The sequence below is a fragment of the Bubalus kerabau genome, chromosome 4 (genome assembly GCF_029407905.1).
Source record: "Bubalus kerabau isolate K-KA32 ecotype Philippines breed swamp buffalo chromosome 4, PCC_UOA_SB_1v2, whole genome shotgun sequence".
In the NCBI taxonomy this organism is placed as follows: Eukaryota; Metazoa; Chordata; class Mammalia; order Artiodactyla; family Bovidae; genus Bubalus; species Bubalus kerabau.
Window position 1 is genome coordinate 14089562 of NC_073627.1, and position 27114 is coordinate 14116675.

The 27114-nt window shown below is 50.0% G+C and overlaps 1 protein-coding gene and 2 non-coding genes across 3 annotated transcripts; 1 reads left to right on the top strand and 2 right to left on the bottom strand.

Annotated features, from left to right (window-relative positions):
- Positions 1–3013: 3013 nt before the first annotated feature.
- On the top strand, positions 3014–21322 carry NARF (nuclear prelamin A recognition factor). The gene is made up of 11 exons (XM_055575461.1): positions 3014–3509; positions 4437–4517; positions 7392–7535; positions 9851–9983; positions 12309–12443; positions 16284–16402; positions 16973–17102; positions 17282–17345; positions 18199–18336; positions 18614–18771; positions 19659–21322. Exons 1-11 carry the CDS (start codon positions 3483–3485, stop codon positions 19898–19900), a joined length of 1371 nt encoding a protein of 456 aa, XP_055431436.1. The 5' UTR covers positions 3014–3482; the 3' UTR covers positions 19901–21322.
- A 2192-nt stretch (positions 21323–23514) lies between these two features.
- TRNAQ-UUG (transfer RNA glutamine (anticodon UUG)) lies at positions 23515–23586 on the bottom strand. Its single transcript has one exon. It is a non-coding gene; the product is annotated as a tRNA-Gln (tRNA).
- Positions 23587–23818: 232 nt separating this feature from the next.
- Positions 23819–23890, bottom strand: TRNAM-CAU (transfer RNA methionine (anticodon CAU)). The gene has a single exon. It is a non-coding gene; the product is annotated as a tRNA-Met (tRNA).
- Between the last annotated feature and the right edge of the window lie 3224 nt (positions 23891–27114).

A 27114-nucleotide genomic window follows, 5' to 3' on the forward strand; every position in this document is an offset into this window, starting at 1 on the left:
CTCCCCTGTCCCTGGGATTCTCCAGGCAAGAACACTGGAGTGGGTTGCCATTTCCTTCTCCAATGCATGAAAGCGAAGTCGCTTAGTCATGTCCAACTCTTAGCGACCCCATGGACTGCAGCCTACCACGCTCCTCCATCCATGGGATTCTCCAGGCAAGAGTACTGGAGTGGGGTGCCATTGCCTTCTCCGAATTGCTTAGCACCTCCTTTAAGTCCTCTCTGCTTGTGATCTTAATTCCTTAGAATTTAGGGAGAACTGAATTGATACCCAGAAAATTCCACTTTGCATTGCAGTTCTTGACATAATTTAATCTTTTGTAACCAGAGGACAAGCCATTTAAAAATGAAGCCTACACTGGCTTTCTATTAATGTTAAGTGAAAGAACAAATGATGGCTGATTTGATTAAAATCCTGCTGAATATAGGTAAGAGCAAAAGACTGGAAATAAATACAAAATCCATAAATAGGGGACTGAGTGAATAAAATCTGTACATTTTTTCCAGTTATCATTTTAAATTCAAACTGCATTGCCTGTTCTATGAAAATGCATCTGAGCCCTTTTTTCTGTGCTCTCTGGCATGATGTTAAGCTTTGTCAACGGAAGGTGCTGGAGACACTTCAAGAGGAAGAGTTTTTCTTCTTGGTCTGGTTCTGTTGCCCTGGATCCACAGTGCACAAAGCTTCTCTAGTGTTCAGCTCTTACAGTACACATTGGCCAGCTGTACCCAGTATCCTCCACCTTCCCCAGCAACCCATTAAGTGGTCTTGTAGCAGAGTGCCTCCAGTGAGACTGATGTCAGGTCTAAAGTAAGAATTGTACAAGGAAATGTATCAAAAAGGAGAGAGACTATTAGTGTTGTCAGAAGAATTCAACAGAATAACCAAATAGTGGATAAGAGAAATTTCTCATTATGGAAGCAGTCCTGCTAATAAATGAAGAAATGATAGGATTAAAACATCAACCTAATGAAACTAGACCATCTCATCAATGGTTGGAAATTAACATCACAAAAGGACAGGCACTAGAACTGCCTGATGGGATTTCACAACACCACCTAGGAAGTAGTCTTTCCCTGGAATTTCCCTGGCAGTCCAATGGGTTGAGACTGTGCTCCCAATAAAGGGGATACAAGTTTGATCCTGATCCAGGAACTAAGATCCTGCTACGCTTTACTGAAAATTCAGAACAAGGGTATGCTGAAGAACTCCATATGGATGCAGTCAGCAATTGCTGAAAACCCTGCAGTCAAACAATCTGAGAAGTGAAATTGCTCAGTCGTGTAGACTCTTTGCGATCCTATGGACTGTAGCCTACCAAGCTCCTCCGTCCGTGGAGCAACCTGATTTTTTAACAATGATATGCAAGGAGAGATAGGAGTATGTGAATGGAACCTGCAGATTTAACAACCCCCCAAAACTTTAGAACTGGGAACTCCCTATACAATATTTAACTAAGTGAGACTAATTTTATTTTTAGAAACAAAATTTTTGTAAGAGAAACACACAAACCAATTGAAATACAGACTAATAAAACACTGAACCTTATTTAGATCCAGATTGAAACTAAAATGAAGAGACCTTTGGGGAAACCTGGACACTAACTACACACAGCCCACCAGGCTTCTCTGTTCATCGAATTCTCCAGGCAAGAATACTGAAATGGGTAGCCACTCCCTTTTCCAGGGGATTCCCTGCTAGCTCAGTTGGTAAAGAATCTGCCTGCAATCTAGGAAACCCCGGTTTGATTCCTGGATCGGGAAGATGTGCTGGAGAAGGGATAGGCTACCCACTCCAGTATTCTTGGGCTTCCCTTGTAGCTCAGCTGGTAAAGAATCCCCCTGCAATGTGGGAGACCTGGGTTGAATCCCTGGGGTGGGAAGATCCCCTGGAGAAGGGAAAGGCTACCCATTCCAGTAATCTGGCCTGGAGACTTCCATGGATTGTGTATAATCCATGGTGTCACAAAGAGCCGGACAGGACTGAACGACTTTCACTTTCTTCCCCTTCTCCAGGGGATCCTCCCAACCCAGTAATAGAACCCAGGGGTCTCCTGCATTGCAGGTGGATTCTTTACCATCTGAGCCACCTGGGAAACCCCTTGATGAAATTAAATAATTGTAACTTGCCTTTTCCACACATGATGATATTGCATTATAGTTTTAAAACATTAACAAAATATAAGTGACAACCTAAATTATTTAAGGTGATAACTGAAAATGTTTTCTATTTTAAGTAATTAATTTGGCTGTCTTGGGTCTTAGTTGTGGCATCCAGGATCTTTCCTTGAGTCACACAGACTCCCCAGTTGCGGTGCATGGACTTCAGTCGTTGGGGCACTTGGGCTTAGTTCCCTGACCAAGGACGGAGCCAGCACCCACTGCACTACAGGACAGATTCTTAACCACCCAAACCACCATGGAAGTCCCTTGAAAATGTTTTCCAAGAGGAGGTGCTGACATAGATTTGAATAATACAATATATTAATCTGGCAGCCAGATAGGACCTCCTGAATTTAACTGACAGCAGGTTGTAAAAGAGCGTATGTACCGAAAACTATAATTAAAAAAAAAAAGTTTTAAAGGGGAATATTTTAAGGTTTTGAGACTTGGAATACTCTCAAATGTTTTGCTGACCTGTGACCCCACCCCCAGGTGAGGAGGGAGAAATGTCCCTTCCTGAGATACCCGTGATAGAGACACCCCAGTGCTTTATTTTCCAGGCGCAGTTCTCATTTCCGATTGTGCTGGGATCACCATGCACTAACTACATAAAATGTTGCCAGGGGACAAAGCTCAACGTCATCATTTGGTCCCGCAACCACCTTGATTTGTTAGAGGTAACGTAGGACGCAGGTCCGGCGACCTACGCTTCACACGTTCCTCGCGCTCCCGACGGCGCCACGTGCTCCCGGCCCGCCGCGCGTGCGTACTGCCTCCGCGCCGGGCATACGTGACGCGCCTCGGGGCGGAAATGGCGGCGGACCGGGGCGGCGCCGTCTCTACCAGTCTAAACCTGGAAGGTGGCGCGGGTCTGACGCTGAGCTGACGCACCAGAATGTCCCGGTAACGATCTCGGCCCGCCCCCTGGGGTCCGTCAGCTAGGCCGCTCAGAGCTGCAGCCAGACTCACACGCCGCGGAAACCCAAGGGAGAATCGACCACAGCCTCCGCAAGGTCCCGACGGGGCGGGCCAAGCTCCGCCCCTGCGCGCTTCGAGTGGCTCTAGATCCGGATTTACCCCTTCCCCGCGTTGTCATTGGCCTAGGCAGAGCCCAGTAGCGTGGAGCCGCACCGCTCTCTCCGCGCTCCTATTGGTTCAGGGTTGTAGCGCATCCGCTCCCAGAGCTTTCATTGGTCGAGCCCAGCCACTAGGGGTAGGGCAGCACTGGAGCGACGACAACAAAGGGCGGCAGGCGGCGGTGACCGCGTCTCCCGGTGCTCTCCTCAGGCTGCGCACCCGGACCTGCCCGCCTGGCTCCAGATGAAGTGTGAGCACTGCACGCGGAAGGTGGGCTCCACGGCTTTTGGTCCGGGGCCGGGTTGGGGGCAGGGCCCGGGGCGCGAAGGAGCCTCAGCTTGAGGAGCCCGGAGCCTTGGGGGTGTCGGGAGCTTGGCAGCTCCAAGCGCCTCTGCCTCCCTGTCAGAACCTCTGGGCGCTGGCCCGCAGCTCGACTTTTCCGGGGGTGGAGGCGGCTGAGGGTGGGCCACCAACGCGTCCGGTTCCTGTTCCCGTGTCCTGGAGGCGGCAGTGATGTCGGGGCGCAGATACAGCCTTTCAAAGTACCTTAGAAGCCAAAAGCCGCGAGAAAAGCCTACCAACATCAGCGACCAGTCCGCAGTCGTTGCAGACACCGTCCTTGGTGTGAATGAGGGACACGGTGATCAAAAGTGATTTTAGGGGATTTTATGCCACCTAAAAACTTTTGTGTTTGACAGCAACGAAAACGATACAGAAGTGCAAGAAGGAAACAGGGGCTGGGCCTCCTGCCACCTGAGTAACCATAGTAACTGTGATAGCCTTATCCACTTGTTTCTACGCTGTAATGCACAGGGAGTTGTCTGTTGGTTTTTTTCAAAATTCGATCCTATCATATTGTTCCATCACTTGCTCTTCTTTCACTTAATGTTATACAGGAGATACATTTTATGAGCAATACACACAGTCCTAATTTGTTGTATTCTAAATATACACGCGTCCAGGTGGTCGGGCACCAATTTACCTGTCATGAGAGACCACATTGCTTCTAGTTTTCATTTCCTGCAAACCGTGCAGATACAAAGATGTGTATGGGTGTGTTTGTGTGTCCACAATTATAAGTGCTTCTATTTCTGTAGAAAAGATTTCTAGATATGAAATTAATTCATCAGCTAGTATATACAGTTTTCTTAATTAGATTAAACGTTGTTCTTTTATATGTGCCTTTGCCTTTTCAAGGAATGTAGTAAAAAAACAAAAACCGATGACCAAGAGAATGCATCAGTCGATGTACCAAGTCCAGCCCAGGAGAATGGAGAGGCAAGTAGTTTTTCAGTTTTTGTGTCAACCTGCAGTAAACAGCTGCTGCTGTTTTTCTCCTCTTTGGGGGCTCACGTCACCAGGTACATCTTTGCTTCAAGAAAAAAAATAAGAAATGAAGGGGCCAAAAAACCCCTGCTAGGGGCCAAACATGCAGGTTAGTCAGTTGGAGGCACACGATCTTCAAGGTAAGAACATTTTCTTCTCAGAGTACACCAAGCCAAAGCATACCATGTTAGGAGCAAGACAAAATGTCATCCTTGGCGGTTTTTTTAGAAATAGTTTTCTAACATTTAAACCTCTGGTTTTCTGCGGGGGTTTTTTTTAAGTGAAAAGATAGGGCTTTAGGTAGGATTTTATAAAATAATTTGGATTTCATGATTCTGTAAGTTTTATTTTTCTACTGGTTTCTTCTCTAAGTTCTTGAGTTTTTAAGTTTTTCTTAGCTAGTAGCAACGGTTTACATTTATTGGATATATACCCTGAGCTAGGCAGTCGAGAAAGTGCTTTATACATGTGATCTCATGCCGTGCCTAGAATGAGCATTTCAGGTAAGCCCTACAGTTGTCTCCATTTTACAGAGGAGGACGCAGTGCTGGGAGGTTAAGGTTCCTTCTTCCCTTAAAAAGTTCTGGTCCCAGTTTTAGAAAGGGAGAATTGGCAACATTGGAGAAGCAAGCAGCAGGTGTCCTCTTTAGTGGTCCCAGTACAACATTGAGTCAGACAGGCGTTGGTCTGGTCCTCTCGTGTACCAGCTCTGCTCTGTGCTCTGGTGACTGTAGGGCTTAGCAGCAGGGGATAAGACAAGCACCTGGGACACTGAGGCAGAAGAGAGGCAGGGAGCACCGAGGGTTCTGCAGCCTCAGAGCAGCTGGCCCGGGGCCTCCCATGCCTGCACTCTGTCCGCACTACCTTGGACAGACATCTCACCCTGGGAGCCCCAGTTTCCTTATCAGTGACATGGGGAGTTGGGTTACTTCTCTCCGAGGGCCATGGTGGCCGGGAGATAATGTGTGTACATAGCTTAAGTGGGCATCCCTCCAGCATAGTGGGCGGACTCCCTGACAGGATGAACAGGTCAGGAAGGTGACTACTGGAGTGGGCCCTGAGGGGTGATGAGACCTGAAGATGGTGGGTGTGGGAATAGGGTGAAGGCACACCAGGCACAGGGAAGGTGTGAAAGGTAAGGAGACAGATCGGATGCATGTCTTAGGGCTGGTGGCTTAAGCTGGCTAGAGTAGGGGAAGAATAGGAAGGAAGCTACTTGGGAGGCCGAGGGTGGTGGCCCTGGATGGGCCAGCCAGAGTGGCGGAAGCAGGAAAGGGGGTGCAGCACAGGGAGCAGAGTGCAGTTTGAGCTGCATGGACACTGCAGGATATCAGACTGGATATTGGGAGGGAGAGAATTTCCTAGAGGCAGAGATTGGAGGGGTTGAGTGGGGGCCTGATAACTGCTCTGAGAAGTGTGGCTAATTGGAGAGAAGGAGAGATGGACAGGCTTCTGCAGAAAATGCCCACGATTAGGACGGAACAAGAGAAAGGAAGGACTGTGACAGGCGGGAAGGAACCAGACCTGGCCCATGAGGGGCTCTAGGAGGATGAGCATGGCGTGTGGCTAGCAGGCCGAGAGGAAGCCCTGCTTCCCCTGGCAGCTCAGAGTGTTGTCCTGGGCACCTCTACAGGGCCAGCAGAGGCAGAACTCTCAGTGCAGCTCAACAGCGTCTATTAGATGCCGGCTGTGTGCCAGGCCACATGCTTCAGACCCTTGGAGCAGCCGCTCTGGCCCCACCTCAGGGCTTGTTAGAAGGGCAGACTCTTGCCTGCCATCCATACCTCATGAATTAGCATCTACAGCATAACAAGGTCCCAGAGTGAGCACTGCACAGTGACACAGGCCCCTGGGGAGGAGGGAGGTGGCAGCGTGCATTCCTGTTTGGCACTGCTGTGGACAGGAGGGCCAGCCTACCGCCCGAGTCCTCGCTTACCAAATCATGTTTGAAAGAGCAATGTACAGCAACCGTCAGGAGATTTCATTAATTTGTTGCAATGGCTCTAACGGGCTTCAGAATATTCGTATGTTCATCCACCACATATTTATTGAGCGCCTTCTGTATACAGGGGATGTCAGAGCACAGAAGGGCATGAGACAAGGTTCCTCCCTCAGAGCTTGTGTTTCAGGGAAAAGAGCCACCACATAGGTGCCAGGGGGTGCTCAGAGCTGTTCTGGCAGGTGTCCATGAGGGTCTGAGGATGAAACAGGCTCTCTAGGGAGAGTTTCCCTCAGGGAGACTCAGGGCAAGGAGGGCCAGGGTGACTGGACGTTAGAGTGGGGAGAGTGATGGGGAAGGGGACCTCCAGCAGCAGCAGGTGTGGCATGTCTTCTAGTGGACCTCAGCCTGGGGGAGTGGGCTGCAGGGAGCGAATGGGCGCAGGTGCAGTCAGGAGAAGACAAAGCAGCCGAGGGTTGTCATCTTGGTGTCCAGGGGAACAGAGTCACTGAGATGTGAGTTTGAATGTCCCAACTCAGACTTGGATGGCATGACAACCCCGATGCCCACAGGTCAGCACTGAGCTATGCCAGTTCTAAGCCTGTCAGGGAGGCTTCTGAGGAGAGTCCAAGGACTAAGCGAGCTCATTGGGGAGTACAGAGCAGGCCCACACAGGAGCCCCCAGAGGCAGCAGGGAGGGCTGTGGGGGCAGGAGAAGCTGCATTTGATGGTGCCGGTCCACTCCCCACACATTGCCATCTGTGGGACCCTCAGAGAATTTGTGGCAGTTTTCTGTATTATGCGTGTGCTGTTACTTTCCCTAAAGAAGCCAGTATTAAAGAGTTCTGTTGAAGAATCAGACCATAACATCATCTTTTCTTTAACAGAAGGGAGAATTCCATAAATTGGCTGATGCCAAGATATTTCTGAGTGACTGCCTGGCCTGTGACAGCTGTGTGTCTGCGGAGGAAGGAATCCAGGTTTCCCAGCAGAACGCCAAGGACTTCTTCCAAGTTCTGAACCTTAACAAGGTATGGCATCCCAGGCGCTCACTGGCACCAGAGGTGGCTGGAGGTCAAGGTGAGGCATGAAGCCTCTGCTGGGACTTAGGGAGCGCATCTTGGCCCTGGCTTGTGTCCCCTGTGATAGCTGACCCTCTCCACAGCCTCTCCCTGTCAACAAAACCCCACCCACAGTCACACTGCCTCACTGATGTGGGCAGCAACTGTGGCTGGCACCACCAGCCAGGCTCCCCTGGCTCGGGGGAGGCCTCCGCGTGCTTGGTCATGGGATGGCGTGGCAGCCGAGCTGCTGCTCCTCTGCCTCTGGGGCTTTCTCAGAGGTTAGGGCCACAGTCCTTCAGCCCATTCCTGCAGACCCCTATACAGATGGAACTATCCATTCCTGGGTGAAGACAGGTGAAAGGGAAAGACAGGAGAGACGGAGGCAGATGAGGCTGAAAAGCATGTCTTGGTTTGCCCTCAGTCTGACCTGGTGAGCAGTCCTCACAGCTGCTTTCCAGGAAGTGTTTGTACGGGCTCTGAACACAATGCTGGGTGCTCTGGCCCACGTGGCAGTGCAGGTACCACGTGAGGCCCAGGTTGCTTTCTGGGTGTACTGACTGCAAATAACAAATTTCATTCTTTCCAACCTGTATACATTTTATTTTTTCTGATGGTATGGTATAGTACCTTTGAATCAACCTGAAATTACATTGGTGGTAAAAATAATACCACCACTATCTTGTTTCTAATTTCAGTGGGAATGCTGGTGAAGTTTTACTATTAAATAGATTTTTGCATAATCTTTTACTATTAAAGAGATGTAGATACTCACACCAATCAGCATATCAGCTATAGAAAATGCATACCCAAGTCAAACTAGACTAAAAAGGAAATGCTTAGTTATTTCATGAAACTGAAAGCTTAGGAATGGAAGAGGTTCTGAGTTTGGCTGAGTCAGTCACTCAAGGCTGCCACAGGAAAAAGCAGTTCCTATTTTTCTGCTGGCCGAGGGGCTCTGGGGTTCCTGAGCTCTGGGGCTCAGGCTGATTCCCTCTTGGTCACAGATCAGCTCCCTCAGAGGATGTGAAATTTAAGTGAGAATGAAGTGAGGGGTGAGCCCTTGAAATTCCCTGGGCAGGGTGTCAGACAGAGGGACTGCTAAAGCTGGGGACAGACCACCCTCTGTCCTTCCCCCTTCGTTAGCATTTGAAATTTGTACTCTCTTGTTCCTTCTTCCAAATTTACATTAGGATGCTCTTGGTCACAAACCACAGAAACTGCCTGGCTGATTTGGGCATCATAGGAACTTGTCAGGGAGCTGGAGGTCAGTGTATGCCAGGTTGGTGCCCTGATGGCCCTGTCGGTGTGGGCTTCCCAGGCATCACGTGAAGGTGGGATCCTATCCAGAGGGGACGGGCAGCCTCAGCATTGTCTCACCTGAGCTGCTAGGCAGGGGCAGGCGGACCAGACCAGACTGTCATGTCTGTGGCCAGTCCATAGGTAGACTGCAGTGGATGGTAGCCACTGAACACTGCTGTCCAAGTTTCCACTTTTCCTAATGTGCAGGTGGTGTCTGACCTGAACACCCTCTGTCATGATAATCCTGCATCTTCTCTCTGACCCCAGGTCAGGGGATCCCACTACTGACTTTCTAATGCCCGACATGCTCGCTCACACTGCTCTCCAAGGTTGCATCCTGCATATCCGTAATGAGTAAGCACGCCTCTGAACTCAATTTGTTCATATTTTTCTAGGGATTTCTTGAACTGCCAGCATCTGGTTTTGGTTTCAGGGTGTTGACAGGCTGGTTTCACATTTGTTTGTTTAGTATTTATTAGAAGAATTCATAGAAGATGAGAATTATCTATGACTTAAAATTTTGCTAAAATTTACCACTAAGTGACCTGGGCTTGAGGCCTCTTGCGGACAGACCTCGGGGCCCCATTTTCATGTAACTTCATTGTTATGGATCGTTTCAGTTATTTATAGGTACATAACTTTTATTTTTCCTTTTAAATGTATTTATTTTTTCAAGATATTTGCATTTATATGTCATATTGATGTATATATTCAGTATTTCTGATTTAACATTGTTCTTAAAATTGACAAAATTTCTTGGGATGTCTCATTTTTCATTCTAATTTTTTTCTCCTTTTTCCTTAATTGTGTTTGCCAGTATCCTGTGTATTTTATTAGTCTTTCAGACTAATTCAGACTAATTTCAGACTAATTCAGACTAATTCTTTCAGATTGGGCATCTGTTGTAGACTTTTCATACAAGTGTCTCACTTTCACTCCCTTGTCATCACCACACGCACAGTGTTCTTCTCTGTTTCTCCTAGAAATGTGATGCCTCGGAGCACAGGGTGTTGGCAGTGTCCCTGTGTCCTCAGTCTTTGCCTTATTTTGCTGCTAAATTCAGCCTCAGTGTGACTGATGCATCCAGAAGGCTCTGTGGTTTCCTCAAAAGTCTTGGTGAGCTGCCTTTTGATATTATTTATAGCAAATAAATTTGGTATAATTCGAATTTATAACTTGAGTTTTTAATCTGCCCTTTTTATCTCTAGAGTTCAATTTTCAAGGGCACAGGATAGATAAGAACTTCTTTGAGAATCTTGTGGAACGTAAGAGGACCATGCCTCTGATCCACGCATGGTAGGCAGGTGTCACTTACCCCCTTGCCATGCAAATTGGTGTTGTCTTACGGCCGGCGGTGGCCCCTCTGGGGACAGCAAATGACCATCCTAGGGCACGTAGCTGGGGACACCTGGGACCCACACTTGCCCAGCAGTGTCGAGTTGCTCGGCTCACAGGGGTTACAGTTGTCTGATGGTGGATCACGTCTGCAGTGACTGGCTTCTGATTTCCCAGGAAGCTCTCTGAAGAGCAGAGCAGGAAAGGAATGGACTGTGTCCTTTGTGTGAAGAGTGAAAGCTAGTCATTTCAGTACCTGAGGACTCAAATGTGAATGAGTACTAGAGTAATACTGCCTCATAAAGGATGCTTCTGTCTAGTCTGTCATGTCACACTCTTAACTTCCCCCCCAAATTAAAGTGTCCTGCAGGGAGGCTCTGAAGAGGAAAACTTGAGCTGTTTGCCAAGTAAGAGTTTTTGTTGTTCCTCAATGGCTTTTTAAAGATGCAAATACATGGGGTAGCAGTAAAGTGACCCATAGACTACACGTCCTCGCAGCAGCCTGCCTGCCTCGCTGCTGCGTGCTGCTGTCTGTGCAGAGCTGTTTCTTGGCGCACGGCGTGCCACACCCAACGCTACAACCGCCGCTGCAGGCGAGGGCTCCTTAAGTCAGCCTTCACGCTTCTAATCTTAAAAGCCTAGGCTTAGCTGAATTGTACCAAAGATCAAAGTTTTAAAATGCTCTGCCTTCTCATAGTGAAAGGCCCTATTTTGGAGGGGGGGAGATTTTTTTTAAATAGTTGGATGTTATATGTTAATAAAATATATCCACAGTGAAACTGACTTTTTTTAAGGTAACTCTTTAATTTGATATAATATCTCTTTTTAAGACTAACTGGCTGCTTTTAAGGTTTAGACTGGTTGCAGATATTAAAATTATTTGCTCTATTTACTGTAATTATTTAAAGCATATTTTTTTGTCTTAGGCTTATTTTCCAATATTAAGAACTCATTTGTAGCAACATAAATGGACTTGGTGGGTATGATACCACCATATGAAATAAGTCAGACAGAGAAAGACAAATACTGTATGATATCTGTTACAAGTAGAATCTAAAGAAAAATACAACAAGCTCTTGAGTATAACAAAACAGACAAAGACAGATATAGAGTACAAACTAGTGGTTACCAGTGGGCAGAGTGGAGGGGCGTGATAGAGGTGGTGGATTAAGAGGTACAAGCTTTTAGGTATAAAATAAGCTACAGGGATATATTGTACAACACAGGGAATATAGCAAAAAAAAAAAATTTGGGGGGCGCCACGCCATGAGACCTGCAGGATCTTATTCCCTGACAAGGGGTCAAAGCTGGGCAGCAGCAGTGAAAGCGCCAAGCCCTAACCCCTGGACAACCAGGGAGCGCCCTATAGCAAACATTTTACAACAACTATAAATGCAGCGTAACTTTAAAAAATTGTGAACCACTGCTTTGCCCATCTGCACCTTATACTGTATATCAACTGTAGTTTAAAAATAAAGAAGCATACATTTATTAAGAAAAAGACAAGTTAGGGATTTCCCTAGTGGTCCAGTGGTTACAAGCAGTGCAGGGGACTCAGGAGCAATCCCTGGTCAGGGAACTGAGACCGCATGTGCCTCAGAGTAATTAAGCCTGTGTGTGCAACTGCTGAAGCCCATGTGCTCTGGAGCCCTCGATCAGCAACTGCTGAGCTGGTGCAGCACGACTAGTGAAAAAGAGAAAGAGAAGTTAGAACTCAACATAGTTAATCAAGACCATTGTAAAGCTATGCTCAGCCAGTGTACTCATTTATTTATTTCAGAGCTATCAAAGACTATTACAGGCTGGAGTTTAATTTAGCCAGTGAATTGGAAGAATGATACCCTGTAAAACTACATTAATTTATGTATGGAATGTGGCAAGGTGTCTGTAAATATAGATGTAAAGGGAAAAGAAGAAGCAGGAGAATATATGCTTTATTGTGAAAAGTGATACGTGCTGTTGTTTGAGAGAGCGAAGGGCACAGTCCCGCACTTGGGCATCTAGCGATGTCTGTGGAGTCTGCCCTTTCAGTTTGTCTTCGAGGCGAACTGAGGGTCGATCTCACATCGTGTGATGTGGAGCCCAACACGCCTCTCTTCCCCACAGGGGTGCATTATGTCTTTGATACAACGATCGCTGCAGATTTCAGCATCCTGGAAAGTCAGAAAGAGTTTGTGCGTCGATTCCGCCAGCACAATGAGGAAGAGCCTGCGTTACCCATGCTGACCTCTGCCTGTCCTGGTGAGCACGGGGCTGCTGCTGGGTCTGCAGGGGCCTGATGCACCTTTTCTCGTCAGTCTGCATCTGGGGGCAGGCCTGGGCAATGGGCGAGGTCAGGGGCAGCGGGTCTTGGAGAGGATTTTGGGCCTTGAGTAGTTTTATGTTGACCAACATATTTATTAATTCTGGGTGATTTAGTGAGGAGACCTGACAGCTGAGTATTAATTGCTTATCTTCATTTATACATATTTCTGAGACAAACATATCATATGTTAAAGGAGAATAAATCTCTTTTCAAAGTATGATGTGTTTCACACATCCAAACAATTATAGGTAATGTGGTGAACACCCATGGATCCTTTACCAGCTTAAATAGAAATTATATAATAAAAAATATTACTTTTCATTAATACTAGATTCTGTCTTGGAACACTTTTTAAACAAATCTTTAATTATTATATAGAGCCTGATATCTGAGGTACAGAAATTTTATCACAGGTTTTTTAATTCTGTAAAAAATAGAAGGTTTTGGAATAAGAAAATTCTAAAGATGATAAGGGAAGGAAGGCTGTGCTATACTGGTAAGTAACATTTAGTGAAAAATTATTTCTAAATCAATCAGGTCTATGAGAGTTGTGGTCTACTTAATCTTGGGGATTTGTTCACATTTCTATTCTCAGTTTATCCCTCCTGGTTCCAAATTTTTCTAGCATTTTATATGTCACTCATCAGTCATTGGGATTATGAGTTAATAAGATGGACTGTTGATATATGGTTGCTTAGAATTTGGAAATACTTTCCATCCACTTGTAAAACCATGGAGAGGAAACTTGCCATCTGTCTAAGAAGCACGTGGATCGACTCATTAACTGAGCATGTTTTTCAGTGGCCCACAGGCTGGCAGGAGGTGCTCAGCATCAGGTGGGGCTTATCCTTCTGGAAAGATAAGCCCCAGGGGGATGCTCCCAGTTCTCCAGGCATGTCAGGCAGTGACTGTATCAGGGTCTACGCATTAACTGACTAAATGCACTCTTTGCTGGGCCATGGTGTCCACCTTTGTGTTTATGTCCTTGTAGGTGTTTGCACAGCTGCTGAGGAGTAGGTTTGCACAGCGGAGGCCTCGGGGAACCACCCAGCTCCCTAGAGGCCTTGCAGTGGTACCCCTGCCTCTGGGGTCCCAGCACCGGCTCCTTGTGGGGCTCTCACTCAGTGGCACACACAGCTGGTCACTGTGGCTCAGTCCTACCCACCCAAGAAAGAGGCAGCATAAAATGACCCAAGCTCAGCCTGCGCCCCCGGAGCAGTGGTTCCAGAGTTCCCATCCACCTTCCAGTCAGCAGGATCACAGGGATTCCTGTGCTGTCCTGACACCACCCAGCAGATAGTGATGGATCCCTTACGTGGGCAGCCCTGTTGGATGGCGCCTAAACGGAAGCCTCCACTCCTGGCAGGAACTAGAACCGCTGTTGTGGGTAGTAGACAGGTGGTGGATTCTTGCAGAAAGCATGAGCCTCTCTGTCCAAGAAGTGAGGGCAGCGCTGGCGGAGACCTGGGCCACCTGCTGCTGCTGCACACCAGCTGTCCTGCTCCACCAGCCTGGCATTCGCTGCTTTCAGTGGCCGCCTTGAGCTCTTCAGGGCTCTCAGATGATAAGGCTTTCTCCTCCAGGAACTCTTTGTAGCTAAGCCAGTCGAAGCTGTAACTTCAGGCTTATGCCCCCTCTCAAATTCAGGGAGATGAGGTGAGATCTGCTTCGAAACTAAGCCTTTTCTAGGATTTGGCCCTGATGTTTTGCTTTCCTACGACAGCTTAGAGAAACTAAAACAGCATCAAGGTTGGATGATCTGACCTGGTGCAGAATCGGGCTGTGGATGGCCCTGGACTGACTCACTAGCTTCCACACGCAGGGTCCCTGTGCTTCCTCAGACTGCTTGGAGGGTAGCACATCTTGGCTTTGACAGGGACATCTGGGTGGGCCCTTGCTGCCCACAAGCTGATGGAGTGCCACCTCGCCAGCGCACCTTTGCCTGGTGGGGGTGGGTGGGTGAGGGCGTATTGAGCTACTCAGCTATGGACGTGCTCAAGGGCTTTGGGCTTTGTGAGAACCTACCAGGAGCACTCATTGAACTGGAGTGTGGGAAGTAATCTCTCCAATCCAGCAGGGAGAATAGAGAGTGGGCACCTTGTGCCAGGCACTTCTTGGAGCAGATTTCTTCTCTGCCTTCAGAGAGGGTCCCTGAGAAGAGGTGGGTGGACTGACAGAGCAGGACATGGGTGCCCTGTCCATGCTATGCTGCCACAAAGCTGGACAGCCAGCAGGGCCAACCAGGCCCCAGGCTGGTGCCAGTAGCAAGTTCTGATCAGGGGTACCAGAGTGCTTGCCACTCTGGTCTCGTGCCGGTGCTGTGGATCCTGTGACCTGGTTCTTCCTCCTCATCCCTGTTTGGTCCTCTTTGCTTGCAAGCCAGGAGGTCCCCCAGGGCCCTTCCCGCTACCAGCCTATGTTCTGCCTGATCTTGTGCCAGGCCTTCACGGCACACAGCCTGCAGCTGGGGTCTGCCTGAGAGCCGAGTGTGCAGGCCCGGGCACTGGCACCAAGACCAGGGTGCACAGGGGCCTTACAAAGCCAGACCTGTGGTGGGAATGGCCTTGGGCCCCCAAATGCTCCATGGCCTTTGATAGTTTTCCTTTTTCCTTTTATTTATTTATTTTGGCCATCCCATGCAGTTCCCTGTCCAGGGATTGAACCCAGGGCCCTGACAGTCAGAGCAGTGAGCTCTAACCACTGGACAGCGAGGGAATTCCCAAGTTTTCTGTTTTAACATGAACCATTCCATGCACACGTGTAGAGGCTGGGAACAAGGGGAGCCGTCCTCCAGCAGCATCTCTGTGTGGGGCTTCTGCTGGTGACAGTGGACATTGCCTGCGTGTGCTCAGGCTGGCAAGCGGGTGATAGCTGTGGTTTGAGTTCAGACAAGATTGTCTGGCTGGTGCCTGCTGCTCCTCTCTACAGGAGTGGGCATGGGGAGGTGGGCTGCCCTGGGGATCTGGTGGGCAGCGTGCCTCCAGCTTTGTTTGCCATCCCCACCCCTCTCATGAAGCTGTGTTGTACGTGCCAGTCTGTCGCCAGACACTCTCATTACTGCACCCAGCGGGAGAGGGGGGCGAGCTGTAGCCCCTGCAGGTTGAGCTGCTGGCTCTGTGGTCCACTGGCCTCTCCATCCTGCGTCCCCTCTGGGACCCATGGCAGCAGTGGTGCACTCAGAGGGCATGGTGGGAGTCAGCGGCTCAGGGGAAATGCTCAGGACCACGCTGGGCATGCCGTGGGCACACTGCAGGTTGTGCTGTTCATTGTGTTGCTTGAGGGGGTGTGGGTTTCTCGTATTTCATTGTCCTAAAAGTGGGAAGTTACTGGGCGGTTAAATTCCAATAGATGAGTGACGCTTTGTGGGCCTGGTGGCTGTTGGCCCCTGTCTGAGCTGTGGCCGTCCGTCCCGGCTGTGAGAGCAGCTCAGCAGCTGGCAGGGTGGATCTGGAGCCAAGCTGCCCAGGACAGTGCCTTGTATGCCTCGTAGCTGTTCCTCCAAGCTTGTTCTCAATTTTGGGGAGCCTGCTACCCCCGCTCCTGCCTTTCTCCCGCTCTGTCCACTCTGATCTGGGGCCAAGGGAGGCACCCATCCCGGGCACCCTCTAGTCTTGTGACACATGCCCCTGGGGTTCCCATGGCCAAGCCTCTGAAGAGAGGCGGCTTGGTGGAGGGAGCCTGTCATGCACGCCTGGGGCGGCCGGAAGATGAGGTGTCCCGGCTGTACTCCAGTGGGGCAGCCGTGAGGAGCTGACATGGACCCCTTCCCTCCTCAGGCTGGGTCCGCTATGCTGAGCGGGTGCTGGGTCACCCCGTCACCCCCCACCTCTGCACTGCCAAGTCTCCCCAGCAGATCATGGGATCCCTGGTGAAGGACTACTTTGCCAGACGGCAGGTAAGCTGGCCTTTTCCCCAAGGGCAGCATTCAGGTCAGGCGACAAGCTTCCATGTGAGGACAGGTGCCTACAGAACCGAGGGCGAGCAAGGGTGGGTGGAGGAGGGTCCCCCAGGGGTGTGCACGGTGGTCTTGGGCCCAGGTCCTGATGAGTGAGGGGGGTGCCCAGACACGTGGCTCCAAGACGGTCACTCAGCTGCCGGCTCCTGGTGGTGCCAGCGATTCTGGCTCAGCCGGGACATGGAGAGGGGCAGCCTGGTTGCATGGGAAGCGTCTGGAAAGTGTGGGGAAATGGCCAAGCGTTCATTTGCAGCAGCTTGTGGTCACTGTGTGTGTTTGATCATTGTGTGCTTGGTTCAGGGGAAACAGGTGGCAGGCCTCTCCCTGTGAGCGTCCAGGCAGTGGGCCTGCAGCATGGCGACACCGTGGGTGGACTTGGGGGCATCGCAGCTCAGGAACTTGGTCTGGGGGGGATGGGGCTTGGACCCAGGAAAGCACCAGGCCCGTCCCGTTCTGGCTGCCTTCTCCCTTCTGCACGGCCCCCATCATGGGTGTGCTCTTTCTACACAGAACCTGTCCCCAGACAAGATTTTCCATGTCATCGTGGCACCGTGCTACGACAAGAAGCTGGAGGCCCTTCAGGAAGACGTCCTCACAGCCTCTCGGGGTTCCCGGGGCACTGACTGCGTGCTGACCTCAGGTGAGGGAGCGGCCTCAGGAAAGGCCGCTGGGAGGCAGGCCAGCGCGTGTCCAGAATGAGGGCCTGACAGCCACACCCACACTGGAGACACGTGGAGCTTCCTCTTTCAGAGCAAAGCATAAAGCACACGCGTCCCCGGGGACTTTGCTGGCGTCTTAATGTCCCTTCTTTGCTTGTAGGTGAAATAGCTCAGATGATGGAGCAGAGTGACGTCTCAGTGAGAGAGGCTGCCCTGGACACGCTGTAGGTGCCTCTGCAGGGAGGGGCGCTCTTGCACCTTGGGGGCTTCCAGCATGACCTTGTGACCTCTACCAGGTTATCCCAGGACGTTCCTCCTCCATAATGAGGCCACCTGCTCTGCTGAAGCACGGGTGTGGTATGGCCCCTGGTGTGGCGGGCTACCTTGTTGCCCCTCTACAATCCTTGGCTCTGAAGAGAGCATGGCCAGTACCATGCTGAGTGGATGCCATTCAGCCTGTGGTCTGGTGTGGATACCAACACTCTCCTTCCTGACATCACAGCTAGGCCCCCCAGGGGATGGAGGCGGCACCCTCACACAGTGGCTCCCTCAGGTCCCTTTGCCCAAGAGCAGCAACCTGGGTTTCTGCCATCAGCAGTCGCCCCAACCACACTCCTGCTGCATCCTGTGCCCCAGGGCACGGACTGCATGGCAGGTCCTCCAAGCAGTGATGTCAGGACCACATGTGGCCCTGGCGTAGAAGGCGGACTGAGGTCCTTAGAACATAAGCAGCTGGCGTCCTTACGGCCAGAGCCCATGCTTGGGCCTAAGCGGACCCAACAGTCTACCCCTGGCTGGCCACAGATGGCGGCATTCTCTCTTGTGTGACCCTCAGATGCCCAGTTCTCATGCCCCGAGGTCTGAGGTTCTTAGGGTCGAGCCTTGACGCCTGTGCACTCAGAGGAGTCACTTGGGCAGCGGTGGGCACACTTGCAGGCTTCTTGTTGGCCAGTGAACTCCAGCACAGAGGAGGTTTTTGCCCAAAGTCTAAGTACTTGTAAAGGGTTTTGCAACCTTAGATCATAAAACTTGGAGAGTTGGATTTAACTTTTGCCCTCGCTTTTCCTGCCTGGTGAGGTTTGGCGACATGAAGGAGGAGGAGCTGAGGCGCCACGATGGAGCCGGCTCCGACGGGTACCTGGCACACATCTTCAGACATGCGGCCAAGGAGCTGTTCAACGAGGATGTGGGGGAGGTCACCTACCGGGCCCTGAGGTGCGTGGGGCTGGGGCGGCCTCTGTCCGTCTGCCTGTGTGGTCAGCACTGCTTGTCAGGTATAAACTCTGTAATAGGACCCCTGCCCCCTACAGCCAGCTGCAGGTCTGAGAGGGGAGATCCTATTTATAGAATTCACACCAGTCAAGATTGAAAGGCCTTGGATGTGTTACTCACAGACTTAAATTTTGCTAACATCCCTAACTTAGATTGGAATAGTCCTCCGACCACAGAGGAAGGACCCCGTGGGTCATAGTTTGTATTGTGGATTTCATAGGAACAAAGACTTCCAGGAGGTCACCCTCGAGAAGAGTGGAGAGGTCCTCTTGCGCTTTGCTGCAGCTTATGGCTTTCGAAACATCCAGAACGTGATCCTAAAGCTGAAGAAGGGCAAATTCCCATACCACTTTGTGGAGGTTCTTGCCTGTGCTGGCGGTAAGACTCGAGAGGCCAGGCTGAGCTTGGCCCCTCTGAGCCCTGCAGGAAATGAGGGGTGAGATGTGAGGGCCAGCAGGTAGCCATTGGGTGCAGCCAAGGGGTCAGGGGAGGGAGGTTGGGAAATTTGCTGCAAGTTCTTTTAAATGAATCTTTATTTTAGAAATCACATTATGTACACGTTTGAGAATAAGTAGCACAGGTGGCGCTAGTGGTAAAGAACCCGCCTGCCAGTGCAGGAGACGCGAGAGACTCGGGTTCAATCCCTGGGTCAGGAAGATCCCCCTGGAGGAGGGCATGGCACCCCACTCCAGTGTTCTCGCCTAGAGAATCCCATGGACAGAGGAACCCGGCGGGCTGCGGTCCATAGTGTCACAAAGAATTAGACATGACTGAAGCGACTTAGCACGCGTGCACACACGTATAGCACTAGTATGTAGAAGGCATGTCCTTCATGCAGTCCGAGGCGTTTGGGTTTGGGTTCCATGTGGCTCATGGGTCCCGGGCCCCCTCCCTGATGCAGCCCACGTGTGGATTCACACACTAAGGCTTTATGCAGACACCAGTGATTTAGCTGTTCATTAATACTTTCTGTGCTCTCCTGGTTTTGATGAATTCCAAGAGAAACTGGAAATCCAGATAGGTGTGCATAGCCATCCAGTTCTAAAAGGTTGCCAAGTAATTTCAGCTTTAGGTAAAAACATTTCCTGGGTAGTATAAAGAGGAGAGAATAGGAAGCACCTGGGGTTGTGAGCCTGTGCCCGGGGTCTTGGGGCCCAGGCTTTGGCCACAAGACACTGCACACTGGCATCATTGCTCTGCTCTTCCAGAATCGTCTCCCCTTTAAGATGAAAGCAGGGGAAGAGTAAGCTCCCTGTGTTTTTCAGGATGCCTTAATGGCAGAGGCCAAGCCCAGACCGCGGACGGGCGCACAGACAAGGCCCTGCTGCAGAAGATGAAAGGCATCTACGCCGACATCCCCGTGCAGCTCCCGGAGGCCAGCACCCACGTGCAGGAGTTGTACCAGGAGTGGCTGGATGGCACCGACTCCCCCCGTGTCCAGGAAGCCCTGCATACTGCGTACCAGGGCCCAGGGCAGCCCGCTGACAGCCGAGACATCAAGTGGTGAAGATCAAGGAGACTGGGAGGCAGGCCTGTCAGCTGCCTGAGGACGGAGGAGCTACCCTGTGTGGGTATCAGAGACACCTGAAGAAAACAGCTCAGCTTTCCTTTTACCACTTTGGTTTTTCAGAATCCTCTGCTACCCCCATTTGTCAGCAGCCCCCTGCCTCAGTTCGATGTGGTGCTATCTTTGTAATATGTGTGTAATTGGAATATTTTAACAGGAGAGAAGGGTTGCCCCAATCTGAGTTTCCTTTAAGACTAAAAAATTCCAAAGAACAAGAATGGAGACAGACTACTGTCTAGGCTTAAAAAAAAAAAACCCAAAAAGTGTCCTGTGAAGAGTTAAGACCCCAGAAGTTGTGATTCATATACCTCAGAGATTTGATGCAGAAATGACAGGAAGCAGGCAGGCTGCGGGGGTTGTGGGCCATGGTCTGTGGTGTTCCCAGTTGGCTCTTGTTTTTACAGACCACGTTTTTTATTCCTGAGAATGGTTTTGCCAGAATGTGAATAAACTGCATCCTTTTGGAGTTGGGGAGCTCATATGAATCTGGCTTTTCAGTTTCTCTAGAGAAAAAGTTCTGGCAACAGTGGGCCGTGTTTCTCACTGCCGCAGTGGCCAGAGTGCAGCGGCAGCCGCCGCCTGGGACCAGCCCCTCTAACTGCGGGCCTGGCAGGCTCTGGCAGCTTATACCCCACGCTCATTCACATTCAGTCTTTAGGTGAACTCACCTCGAAGCAGAGGGAGGCCTGCGAAGGGTGACAGGTGTTACACATGGAAGGACGGGAGAGGCAGCTGACCTGCTTAGGCCAAACTGGTCAGGAGTCCGCCTGCTCCATTCTTCTCTGGGTGGGATCAGACAGGTTACAGCCATCCTGTCCTCAACCTCAGATGAGGCAGCTTCTCAATGGTCTTGCCTCTCCCCGCCACCCCCCACCCCACCATCATCCTCCTCACGTACTGTGGGCCTGGCTCATCCACGTGGCTCCTGACAGGACCCCCGCTCCCGCCCCACCACCTGGCATGTAGTGCTCATGTGAGCTTGCCTTAAAGGTAAACGGAAGAGAACAGTTTTCCTATGAACAGAAAGGGCTAGCAAAGAATTGGAAATTACAGAATCACAAAACCATATCAGGGCTCATCCTGTGAAACGACGTCTGTGGATAGGCCTCCAGTTGGTTCTTCAAAGCACTTGAATTTTGTTAACATGGATAGTAGCGGCATTCTTGGATTCCTCAGTGCTTATGAAGCCTGAGCTGTTAGATTTCCTTCACTGACTCTGTTGTATTGTACCTGTATACCTATTGGGGTTGAAAACTGGATATATTGTGTGAAATTGTATATTTTTTGCTTTCAACCTATGTACAATTAATTGGGTTTCTCTCCTCTGCAGTAACTGATGATGGAATAAACACTTGAGGAGTGTCTGAGTGTGGAGAGTGTGTGAACCAGACGCTGACTCCCCAGTCAGGGGCCTGTGTGTGCCCTCCCTCACCAGCACCCCAGGCGGCCTCCCTCGTGCTCTCAGAGCCAGCACAGCCCCAGAGGGCCATCTTTGCCTGAAGCCTTCTGTGGGCCGGGGATGCCAGGAGTTGGGGTGGGCTCTTCTTGCCTCAAAAGCCACCTCTTCTGGCTAAAACGAAGGCACTCCTTGGCCAGGGGACTGGGTATTCTCACATGTGGTGTCAGGTCCTGCCTGCAGTTGACCTTTGGTTATGGGCGCATGGGAGGAAAGTAAGAAGAGGGTTTGTTTGCCTTCATTTTAACTCAATTATACGAGCAGTCAGAGGCGGCCCCACAGTCAGGCTAGGGTGGGGTGCAGGGGCTGTTTGCTAGTGAGCAGTGCTGTCCTGGTGTGAGGAGGCGGGAAGACTAGGTCCAGATTTGCACCACACCCAGCAGCTGCCCTCCAGGAGTGCTGCTGCCTGAGTTCTGGTGTCATGGGTACCTCCTGTGGGCTCTGATCATGTTGCATGTGTGTGTGCGTTGGCCATACTGGTTAAGTAGCTGCTCTCCTGTGCCCTTGCCCTGGACCAGTTTTCTCAGAGTCCAGATTTCTCAGCTCTATTTCTGCCTGGCCTCAGCTTGGGCCAGTTGTAGCCAGTGTACATGCTGATCCTTCTTCACAGCTCTGCTGGAGTGAGGATTGGAGTTCATGCACTGCTCACACACCAGTTTGCTGCTGGCCTTGGGTGTGGAGCAAGGGCACTGCCTGTCTAGAGGCTCTTAAGCTCTGCCACTGACTCCAAGGTGTTCTGTGGCCTCCCCTCCTGGCCCAAAACTGAGCAACAGAAGCCTCTGGACACACCGCCTGCAGTGAGACCTCAGGTCTTCACTCACAGTCTAGTCAGATGCATTAGGCGAGGGGACTGCAGCTCAGGCAGGCAACTCACATGCTTGAGGCCTACTTGGCCACCAAACGTGGGCTCCCACCTCGGGCCCAACTTGGGCACTTACACGCCACCTCCTTCCACACAGGCACTGGCCTTGCTCCCGATCAGTAACAGCAAGCAGAGTCTTCCTAAAGCAAGTGAACCCTCAACTCTGATGTTCAGGGACATGGCATCAAATTTGAGCAGAGCCCCCTGGACTTTCTGAATAAGGATAAATCATGTGTTTGGGGATTTTTTTTGGGGGGGCAGTCTTCGGTGTTTTTGAGTCATAGGTGTACTGTATTGGATAAAGAACCAGGCACTCATTGAAGGCTACTACTTACAAAGCTATGAAAAACCTGGCTTTTTAACAGAAAAACAGTATCTTCTTTTCCATGTCCCTGTAAGAAGTGTTCCACATTAGTTTTACGTGGATGTTTCCAAAACCTTGATGAAAGAACTTGTAAGCACAGTTCTAAGGGTGAAGGGTAGTTACTCTTAGTGAGTCATGCAAGTAGTGAATTGTATGAGACATACAACACTAGTATTTCTAAAGCTACACTGAAGCTGCAAAAAACTTGGATTTATTCAAGGAAAAACTATCTTCCTGTCTCCTTGTAAAGACTTGCTTTTAAATCAGATCTATATAGACGTTTCTTACACATTGCATGAAAAATTTGAGGCATGATGTTCTTCCCTATGACAGTAGCCACCCAGGTGCCCAGTGGGCAGTACCTGAAAGGACCCTTTTCTGTGTGTGTACAAAGAGTAAACAGCCTGCGCTGAAAGCTGGTCAGTGGAGAAGGTTAAGTAATTGTCCTGACATGGGATTCTATCTAGAGGTTAGAGTACATGATGAGCCATCTCAGGACAAGAGTATTAGCTCCTTTGGTCTCTTTTTTATTTTACTTTTTATTTTTTTGGCCACATGGCACAACCTGTGGGATCCTAGTTCCCTAACCAGGGAATTGAACCTGGGCCCTTGGCAGTGAAAATGCAGTCTCCCAGCAGCTGGACTGCTGGGGAATTCCCCTGGTCTCCTTTAAAAAAAAAAAAGCCAAACTGGGCAGGGAGGACATTAAAAAGAACAAAGACATCCCTAATGTGGCTTCTGGGGGAAGGGGATCACTGGCGATCAGATGGACCAGGGTCTCAGAGTTGCTGCCTGTCCTGTGCCAGATCATGTCCCCGTGTCCTACTGCCTGGGACACAAGAGGGGAAGACAAAAATGGCCACAGGCAAAACAGGTTCTACCGAGATTTGAACTCGGATCGCTGGATTCAAAGTCCAGAGTGCTAACCATTACACCATAGAACCATATGTCATTATGTCCCCTTGCAGGTCACTCTTGGCCTAAGTGCCCCCGGGATGGGACAAGACGGGTACACAGTTCCTGTCTTTGGATTTGACATCTCTGGATTCAGAGTCCAGAGCGCTGATGGTGACGCCATAGAACTAGCTGCCACTCCTGGACACCAGGGTCCACAGCCCAACCTTGTCCCACAGCTGGGGACCCAAAAGCCATATAGCAGGCAAAAATGTGAGCTCATAGCAGAGGATGGTTTCGATCCATCGACCTCTGGGTTATGGGCCCAGCACGCTCCCGCTGCGCCACTCTGCTGTAACGTACTCCTTTACTGAGTCTGTCTCTGACTACCCCCAAGCTTCCCTGGGCACAGATCAGCAGACGAAACCGGACTTGGAGAAGGACCCTCTTGCCAATGCCCATTTATGAATAAAGTGGATTTTTGCTCTCCCTCTCTCAATTGCTTACCCAGAGAAATTTCTGTCCTTTTCTGCTGTTTAGTAAAAGTCAAGCAGCGCAATCTTTACCCAGAGTGTCCTTGGACAATGGTAGCAGGATCTGTATTGGCAGTGATGCTGGCTGGATTTGGATTTCGGAAAAGAGCAAAAGCAGCATTTCTCTCCATCATTTGAAAGATTCCTAATCTGTCCAATTGTCAGTAACTTTCCTTTTAATCCAGTTTCTTCTCTTGACCTACTTCTTTCCCCACAGCCAAGGAAGCTGTTTCTTTCATATGAAACTGCTTAAAGTGTTACAAAATCTTGCTGTTCAGCTTTCTAATTCGAAGGAAAACATTAAAAATAACTTTGCATTTCCAAGAGGTAAAAACTGTTCTCCCAAGTATATTTTGAATATAAATCCTTTGGGGGGGGGGGGGGCGGGAATCTTTGAATTTGTGTTGAAACTTTTCATGTAAAAACTGTCCATGAAGCTTACTGTTGCAGATAGTAAGCTGTCTCCTTTCTAACACCAACAGAATCATCAGGAAAAAGAAATACAGAGACTGAAACTACTGGAATTCTATGACCAGACTCTGAGCACCACACCAATCAAAGGATTGGAACTATTTTTTTTTTAACTTCTTATTTTATGTTAGAGTATAGTGCTAGTTTCAGGTATACCTCAAAGTGATTCTTTTATACATAGTCATGTATCTATTTTTCCAAATTCTTTTCTCATTTAGGTTGTTACATAATACTGAGCAGAGTTCCTGAGCTATACAGTAGTAGGTCCTTGTTGGTTATCCCTTTTAAATATAGCAGTGTATACATGTTTCCCTGGTGGTTCAGATGGTAAAGCGTCTGTCTACAATGCGGGAGAACCGGGTTCGATCCCTGGGTCGGGAAGTTCCCTGGAGAAGAAAAAGGCAACCCATTCCAGTACTCCTGCCTAGAAAATCCCATGGATGGAGGAGCCTGGTGTCCATGGGGTCACAAAAAGTCGGACACGACTGAGCGACTTCACTTCACATACATGTCAATCCCTAACTCCCTAAATATCCCTCTCCCGTCCCTTCTCCTCTGGTAACCATAAATTCATTCTCATAAATTTATTCATTCATTCTATATGTCTGTGAGTCTGTGTCTGCCTTGTAAATAAGTTCATTTGTATCATTTTTTAGCTTCCAAAGGGATATCACGCCCAAGATGTCTAGGATATTGTTTGAGCCTGATAAACCTAACTACATAGGTACATCCGATGGGAAAAAGGTAGCCACTGGGAGAAGACAAAGGGAACGCCTCTAGGCCGCACATCTCATCAATGCCGGGGGCAGGGCTTAGACAAAACCAGATCGGGAGGATTCGGGTCAAAGAGCTTTCTGATGACGTGTGCGGAGGGACTGCTCCGAACAGGGGCAGAATTTGAGAAGATTCATGTTCCACGCGAAACCTCTTCCAAAGGTCTCTACTATGGGAAAGGCTGACCTAGGTTGCCTAGCTAGTCTGCAGATGTCTGTCAGACTCTTTTCAGCCATCCTGCTGATGTTTCTCCGTCAGACTGAACTGGCTGTGGCGACAGGGAAGGAGACAACATGCAGTCTCCCACCAAGCTTGCCTTGGCTGACCCCCACGTACAAGTTATAGTGGCCAAGCCTCCATCCCAATATCGCTTGCCGACAGAGCGGGCAGCCAGCCACCAGAGAGCTAGGCCACGTCGGAACAGACCCTAAGTCCGCACCTGGACTTAATCTGCTTTTCCTTCGGGACCCCCACACTCTACACAACACCGCTCCCGGCAAACCAGGGGGCTTTACAGTGACAGGATTCTGCTCTTGGGAAAGGATTTCTCTTTTCAGTACCTCACCGCCCAGAGGCAGTGCCCTAGAAAGGCGAGACAGCGCCTGTGTATTTCCTCACCACACCCGAGAAGTGAGAGCGAGGAGCAAAGCGAAGGAGCTCTCCGTTCCCGCTCGGGAGGAGGCCGCCTCGCTTTCGGCCTAAAGCTCTGTCGACCCGGGACCCTGGGCCCACGGCCAAGCCCGGCACCCGCTCCACTTGTCGGCGACTGAAGCGGCAGACGACGTCCGCCCGCCCGCGGAGTCAGCCGGGAACTCGCCCGGTCTCGGCAGGACCGGGTTTCTACCTCACGGCGGCGCCGGCGGGCATGTGGGCGCGGTCACGTGGACTGGCAGTCACGTGTCGTAAGGACGTCTGCGTGCGGCGTCCGCGCTCCCGCTCTCCCCAGTGGGATGTGTGCGTTTCGCACCTTGCGGCGTGGGTAAGGGTACCCTGAGGGCCGCACGTTAGACAGCGTGCCCTCTGGAGCTGCTCCTCCGCGGGGCCACAATGACAGAGGCCCTGGCCGTTTCGACCCTGCGCGCTCTGGATCGGGCTCCAGGTGCCCCCTCCCCGCAGGGCCCAGGATGGGTGGGGTCTCCAGTTAGTGCTGTTTGGAGCTCCCTTTTTAACAAGAATGTGAAATTAGATACGAAGGTGAATGTTGATTAGATTAAGAAAAGTCAATTATACACAGCTGATTAATATCACAAACTTCAAGCAAAGCACAAAGCTTTTCTCTAGTTAACTGCCTAACACTCCTCATTTTTTTTTTCCAATTTTTAAAATGCAGACCTTAATAACTCCTTCATATGGGAATAATTTGGTAATACTGTTTGTACAGGATAAACATAATTCACTTTTGAGCGGGGTTATTCAAATTTTGCTCTTAGTAGTAGTTTGGAAAAGGTTGTTAGCCTTGCGTTCCTTTGGTAATGTTAATGTTACTATTCTAAGGTTGCCCTCAGATTTGGCCAAACCTATCCTGTGTCTGGAGCCAACGATCCACCTCTAATCCATGGTGGCTTCACAGTGGCTTGTTAGGAGCTTTGTGTCATGTATTCCATGATCTGTATTTCATGTCAGATCAGGAAGAAATGGAAAGCGCTTTCCATGTTTGCTTTACTCATCTAAATTGAATCAGGTGTGTTTCTCCCTCCTTGCAAAAGGAGCCTACTCTGTTAATGTGATTCCTGTGTGGCCAAACATGGACTTCCCAGGTGACTCAGTGATAATCTGCCTGCCAATCCAGGAGACAACAGG